Consider the following 7,676-nt stretch of genomic DNA (forward strand, 5'->3'; position numbering starts at 1 on the left):
CGAGTCATCATATCGGGTCCGTTTATATTGGGTTGGTGAAGCCAGAGCTCCCCCGCTACTCCCATCGGGAGCAGCGGAGAAACGAAAGATGGATGTCGCCGTCTCCAACAAGATGGTGGAGCAGCGATCAGGAAATCGGAGTGGGTCGGAGTGGGTCGGAGGTGATTGAGATGAGGAACTCAAGAATAGAGAAAATCAGGAGAGGCGCGTGAAGCGCGTTCTCCAAAGCTGATGGTTTTTTTGGAAAAATTATTCTGTTTCTACTTTATCCCAGTATTCTACTTTTCCCTCAAGCTTACCCCTCCAAAATACTGCTGAGGTTTTATTGTTGTAGCCGATCGAACACGTTGAGAGTAAAACCCAGAAAGCAAGGTCTGAAGGTTTCAACTTTCTGCAATCATGTTGAGAGTGAAAACTCCCTAGAAGGCGAGGGCCAGAAGAGGCCTGAAGCACAAACAAGAACACTCTTTCTGGTTCTTCCACTTCTCTCTTCTATGTTCTTCACATAAAATGATAAAATTGGCCTTCCATCTATGTTAATTTTTGTTGGCAAATTCACATATCAGATAGATAACATAGAAATTTGGTTGGAATGTTGAATTTCTCCAAGGAGTCTACAATGGCCTGGTTCATAAATTGAAAATTGAAACTAGATGAACCCAACGAGATCCCCATTCCTCTTATAGATTGAATTCAAATAAATTATACCAACATAAACTTTCTGAAATGAATTGAGAAGTCACCGGATCGGGATCGTTAAGAAAAAGCTATAGCCGCCGGTAACGGTTGGTCGATGCATGGCTGATAATGGGTGAACCAACGGGTTAGGTTTGCAGGTTGGTGAAGGATCTAGGCGTGATCTTCGATGATCTCCTAGATATGGTTTGAACTTTGATAATTCTTAGAGTGAACCAGAAAAAAACCCAGAAAAGATGTGATAATGGTGAATGAATAGTAATGAAGAACCAGCAATGAGCAATTAATGATAACCATGGTTTTATTTTTTAAAAACGTAATGATGACCATGGTTAACTCCTATCTGACTTGTCAAATTTTGATTAGATGATGATATCACCATGAAACTAATTGTGTTGAGCAAATTTGAATCCGTTCAGCTGGGGTGACGAGTTTCGTCAAAATAAGCATGTGCCCACCGGGAAGAAATCTGCTGTCCTTAATACCCTGTGTCAAACCTGTCCCCATGCATTCATTGGTCCATAAAGATTAAGAAAATATTTTCTTAATATTTTGTTCCATATTTTATTCTTTGTGGACCAATGAATGCATGGGGACTGGTTTGGCACAGTATTTTTGGGGACAGCAGATTTCATCCCTGTGGCCACCACCATTCATTTATGATTTATCACAGCTAACGAGGGGAAATATTTCCGCCGGCGCCAGCACTACCACCACTCATATACCAATAGGGTCAACACCCATTTGAGAAAAAGAACCTCCGATCCTCTCCACAATTAGTGAATCTCCCGCACTTTGATTATTGAACCACTCTGGAATCTTACTTCTGGGACTTGCAATATTGAAATGGTCGAAATCCTGAGAGATTTCCTTTGCAAAATGAGGAACTGCTGTGTTCAACACAGTCCCATGCAATCGCCTTGTCATTGAGAATATTGCATTGTTCCGGCCTTCCATCGTCAACCAGTCCAATGCAGTTGAAAGAACTCGGAGTATAATCATACAATATGGTGAATTTGCTCCTTTGATGGTTTTGACTATACGAATTGAATAATCTTTTAAGAACATATAATTGTCTGTAATCTGTATATATTATACATGTAATCTCCTATATGAGGGAATCTCCGGCAATTCTTGCAGTCTATTGCACCTCTCCAAGTTAAAAGATTCAAGCTTAGACAGCCAATTAATGCTTGCAGGAAGCCTAGTAAAATCATTTCCACTATGATCTATATAGAGGACAAGCAACCAATATCACCAGGGATCACTCCTTCACAAAGTTAGAGAAGACGTACAACAGCAAACCCAAAGGGTCAGGACTCTTAATTTCTTTAGAATAAGTGAAGAAAGGGACAACCGGTGCCATGATTGCATGCAGTTACATTCTAAAGACTTTCAGTACGTCTCTTAGTTTCAGGCTAGATAAGGCCCACAAAACGTTCAATTCATGGAGATATTTGATTTTCTCCATAGAAGTCCCGCATAATAAGAGCACGTGCTTTGAAAACTTTGTCATCTGTATCCTATTCACTATTGAGAAGCCAGAAAGGCTTAAAAATTCAAGGGATTCAATCGCTAACTCACTTGGGAGACCTCTTATTAATGGTTTTGCAATCAATGAGTTCCTAAATTCTAAGCCAACCGCAATAGATGGGTGAATCTCAACCAAACTCTTTTGGAGATGTAACAGTTTCGCCATATGCAATAATCACCCTGAATAAACCAATAACAAATCGTTACTTGACACACAAGAGAGAGAGAGAGAGAGAGAGAGAGAGAGAGAGTTGGAATTTAGAGATGAGAGACGAATCTTTTCCAGCTCTGGAACGTCTCCAATCTCCGGTCCGATTCATCTCTAAAACTCTAATTTATGAAGTCTTGTATTTGGTCAGAAACAACTTTTTGCCTATAGTTGCAGTCCACAACAAGAGACAGGCAGAGATCGGCGTACCATTTTCTAAGGGTAAGTGTCCATGTGCAACATCTTTCGAGATGGTCTGAAAGCAATGCAAGTAGATTTCCCTCCTGCAATTGTGGTTGTAGGGGTGCTTTTAGCTCATTATGTATATGTTTTTTTGAGACATTTCATCGAACACCTCGTTTATTTTTCATGAGGTCTAACTTTAGGACAGATGCGAATGAAACTGCATCTCCGCTCAATTTCACTCAAATTCAAACCCTTAATTACTGTATCTCTTGCGTGGCACATGATTGACTTGAAGACCGAGTTTGCTTCTAGAAGGGGAAATGCATGTTAAAGTCATAGTGTGGCATGGACTTGAGGTTCCCTCCGTACCAAAGCTAACTTCGTGTAGAAGCATGTAGGGGTTCTTGACTTCTCAGTTTAGAGGACAAAATGGTATACTAGTAAAGGAATGCCAAGTATGACCGGTTTTGCAGTTTTTCCTCCTCAATAAATTTCTGACACTTAACCCCACAAAACTATTTACTACTGACTCATGACTTAGAAATTAAGTAACAATTCATTTTGGTAAATGAAGTGTAAAAGACGATGATAAATCGAAAATAAGGTCCATTATAAATCAAAAGAGGTCTAGTTTCATGGCAGAGGATGATACGTGAAGGAGGCAATGTGCAAGGAGGTACTATAGTCAAAGGGATCATCCATGACATACAGTACACATACATGGTTTGCTCAGTTGTCTCTCATGTTGAACCCTTGAGGGGACGTTGCTAGTTAATTTCTATGATACTAATATTTTACATTTCTGAAAGGAGGGTATTTTATTAGCAGTAAACCCTCAGTCCCTTCCTTACGACCCTTGATTTCGTCATGTAGCACCCTTCTCTCTCCCAGTGAATACTAGTAGTAGTAACCTCTCTAATCTCTCCTTCTCACGTCCAATTCACAAAAAGGACTGAAATTGCCAGAAAATTAAACTAGGGACCAAATTGCAAGATGTGTCTCAATAACTTCATCTGTGACTCTGTGAGTGAGCACAGAACCCCTGAGCTTCAAGCTCTATTCTATTCTCAAGATGCAACACTTTGCCTAGAGTTAGTTCAAGTGGCGAGGAAAATGGGAAAATGGCTTAGAACTTGAACACGTCATCAGTTTGATGCTACCTGATCAACAGCACTCTAATGCATCCATCTGAAAGAGTTCCTGTAAACCCAGAATTATTAGATTGTCAGCTTATTATTTATGCATAGCTGAGGTCTGTCACCGTTCCAAGCATAAATATACACACTTATTATTCTGGGTCCAACCAATGAAAGGCAAAAGTAGAGCTATTACAATTTTTCTGCTTTTGCTGGGAAGTAAACCTAGCTATAACAGATCAAAACCCTTCCACCAAACCTGATAAATGGAAAACAGAGGCCTTGATGGAATGACTGAATGAGTCCACTGTTGAGGGCCTTGAGGCTGCATAGAGCTATCAGTATTAACAGCAAAACAGCTAATAAAGGAGTAGTAATGAAGGAAGCAACTAGCTCTGGGCCTCTGGTAGCCAGTAGTGTACTATTTGTAGGGTAGATTTACATTCGACTTGATCTGTACCACATATTCATAAATATCAACCTTCCCTTGCACAAATATTGTTCAATACAATCACGTTGCACATTAAATCCATCTGGAAAAGGACAAAAACAGCTTTTGGGATTTATAGTCCACATTTATCAACAGCTAACAATGAGTTTTACAATTGGGGGACGGGGTCAACTTCCATGGCAGCCTCACAGTTCTACGAGGTAGGTAGTAGGGCGAAGGCTAAGCAGTATTACTGATGTTATAAGCTACCAACTGTATTATTCACCAAACTGAGGATAAGAAAGCGATGGATGAACCGAAAATCCCATTGTATATCTAACAGACATGTTAAACAAAGCTAGAGCAAATCTTCATTGACCAATTCCAAAAGGCTCAGAACATGCACAAGACTAGTCATTGATATCTATTGAATTCAGAGTAAGTGGCATACCAGTTATTAGAGACACCAGATATGTTTACAGCTGCTTTAGAATGACTGCTTCAAAGTATTAAAATTGTGGTGGGTTGAATTATGGTTTAGGAAGTTCTTTACCTCCTACTCCTGCCCTGGACCACAGTCTGCACAATATCTGTAGGCAGAAATCAGATAGAACCATCTACACCAAGTAACATCAGTAGGAACAGTCAATTTTCAAAAAAGGAAAAAGAGATAAATGAAATACAGAGGAAAAAGGCAATGGAAGAACAATAAAGCAAAGACAGGAAGGCAAACCTTCACATATCAGAAGACTGCTAAGACTGAAAGAAACATTATAAACTAATGATTCTTGTATCATTTGAAGGCTGAGAGAGGTTTGAACTTTTTAAATTTCTCACCTTTTTGGGGCAAATCATAGTTTTCCTGCAATAAAAGCATGGGAGCCCTAGCAAAAATAATACAAACTCATGAATCTTAAGTAGCTGTACTGGAAACTGCATCATTTTTGGGTCAGAATACATGAAGCCTAAAATCAGGAAGCAAGCAGTCTTGATAAGTCGAAGCTTGACTCTTTGCTGTGAGCTAGATATTGTAAATTTGTAATATTGCAGGCAGAAAATTCCAAGAACAATTACCATCAGTTTTGATTTGTTTGTAACTGTTACAAAGCACTCCATTTAGAGTAAGTTGAAGCTTGACAATACGGTTGAAGATAGCAATTGTAGTATACAAGCAAGCAGAAAATGCCAAGAACAATTAGCAATCTAGCATCACTTTCTTTTGTCTTTTCACTTTGCATGATTGATGATGACTTAGACTATAAGCAATTGTAATACAATGATGAGAAAGAAAAGGGTTGCTCTCCTTGGAGACGGCAGATGGAATGGCTTTTCCCTCAATTATGGATCTTAGTTTCTAAGTATAGAAAATTTTCCCAATCCCATTATATGTTTATCTGGGAATTCTGGATGAAAAGACAGTGAGTCATTATCATACACTATAGTCAAGGATGAACCCCAAGAACTCAAGAAAAATCACAGCTTTTTCAATCAATCATCTGGATGACTTCGATCAGTATATATTGGTATTGGGATTCAAACACAATTACAAACCCTTCTAATTTCTAACTTCTATATGGTAAGTTTGTGGCATGGTCAGTGATGACAGACAAGAAAACTATGAAATGTTGAAACACAAGATCAAAAGCAGCAGCCAGAAGCTTGCTGAGAACTTCCATTATACAAAATAGATACCCAACAAAAAGGCAAAAGCGAAAAAAAAAGAGCAAGATAGACCAGGAAGGTCCATGCTTTGCACATCCTAATTTCTTCTTTACACATATATGGTGATTGACTGATTAAATACAAGAAAGGGTCATATCTCCTCCCTTACCCAATTTTGCAGACGCCCTTCAAAATTGATCATCTTCATCAACAAGCACTTGAGTCTTGCTGGGCAATAATTCACGAATAAAATTGATCATCTGGGTTTTTGGGGTTATTCATTGGACTTTCCCAAGGAGTCCATCCCTTCTGTTCTGCTCCGCACAATTCCGTGGAAGACCTCCCTGACCTGTCTTTCCAGAGGGTCCAACCCCTCCTTTATCCCCTCGCAGAGCTGCGAAAGCTCCTGAACTCTCTGCCTGACCTCCCCTTCTTTCTCCTCACTCAACGGAAACTGAACCGAATCAGCCAATTCGCTTATGACCCGGGAACATTTCTCGATCTGATGAATCTCCTTCAAAAGCGCACAGGCGTTCCTCCGGTCCCGCCGCTTCGACTCCTCCATTATCCTCTCGTGCAGCGAAAGCAGCGGCGCCGCCCACCCGAAGGTCCTCGGAATCGTGAAGTGGACCTGGAGGCCGCGGTCCTGGCACGGAATCGCCGCCACCAGGGCCCACATTACGAACAGTAGAACAGAATTGACGGTGAACACAGCCGACGCCAGCCCATTGGTCGCCACGACTTCATTGGGCCTCGGCGCGTAGAGGTTGTTCCCAATCGCCTGTAGCTGCCTCGCGGCCGACCACGACCGCGAGACGCTCCACGACAGAGATCGGAAGTGGCCCATCGACCGGTAGTCTTTGGCCGGGGCGTTGTTGCTCCGGCCAAAGGACCGGTTGCGGTGGGCGAGGGTGGTGTTGTTGGAGCTGTCCTTGTCGTCTAGCATTGCAATAGCCAAATCTATGAGGGCCTTCTTGGCTCGCCGGAACTGGCCTTCGCCGAGAGTCCGGTCCCGGTCGAGAGCGCAGAGCACAATCTCCAAGAGCTTCTGCCACTGCCTCATCTGCTCAATCCCGTCGCGAATCGCATTGCAGACGTCGAGGGCCTTGACGCTGCGCTCGAAGTAATCGGAGAGGAGGCGGTCGACGGCGGGCCTGCTGACGTTGGATTTTGGGGTGGAGAGGAGGAGGAGCTTGAACTGGTGGTGAATGCGGAGGAAGCCGTCGAGGAGGTCGCGGAGCCAGGAGAGGGAGAGGAGGTCTTGGGAGGGGGAGGAGAGGTGTTGGAAGCAATCGGCGACGTGGGTCTGGAAGGTGTCGAGGTCGAGAGCTGTGGCGCCGTCCATGACTGGATTGACGAGGTTGTGGTGGTGGGGGCGGCGTCTGAGGCTGAAGACGGAGGAGCGCCCGAATTGGTTGAACCCAGCTGCCGACGACCTTTGGAATTCCGTCGCGGGCATTCTCTTCACATCAAGCCACCCGAATAGGAATAGGAAGAGGGAGTGGGAGAGGGTTGGAGTTTAGAGAGAGAAGCAGAGAGGGACTAGTGGTGGGAGAGAGAAGGTGGGCTTGGGTTATATGGAGGTTTTGGGAAAGAAACGAGGATGAAAAGGAAAGTTACCGGGTTTAGAGAAAGTTAACCGCGGTGGATTTAAGTTTTACTACGCGCCCCGAACACGGACAGAACACGGCTGGGAAGTCAGGGCGAGCTTCGGTTTCAGGTTTGTGGGTTTTGTTAGGGTGAGGGTGCGCGGAGGAGGGTGAGGTGAGGACACGTGGAGGGGGAGAGACGGAGTCTTGGGTGCTGGGAGAGAGTACACGTGCAC

The 7,676-nt window shown here is 43.1% G+C and overlaps 1 protein-coding gene across 1 annotated transcript; it reads right to left on the reverse strand.

Moving 5' to 3' along the window:
- Positions 1 to 5,827: 5,827 nt before the first annotated feature.
- On the reverse strand, positions 5,828 to 7,417 carry LOC133736376 (protein BYPASS1-LIKE-like). The gene has a single exon (XM_062163833.1). The coding sequence runs from the start codon at positions 7,308 to 7,310 to the stop codon at positions 6,126 to 6,128; it is 1,185 nt and encodes a 394-aa protein (XP_062019817.1). The 5' UTR covers positions 7,311 to 7,417; the 3' UTR covers positions 5,828 to 6,125.
- Between the last annotated feature and the right edge of the window lie 259 nt (positions 7,418 to 7,676).

Source organism: Rosa rugosa, chromosome 3 (assembly GCF_958449725.1).
Source record: "Rosa rugosa chromosome 3, drRosRugo1.1, whole genome shotgun sequence".
Classification (NCBI taxonomy): domain Eukaryota; kingdom Viridiplantae; phylum Streptophyta; class Magnoliopsida; order Rosales; family Rosaceae; genus Rosa; species Rosa rugosa.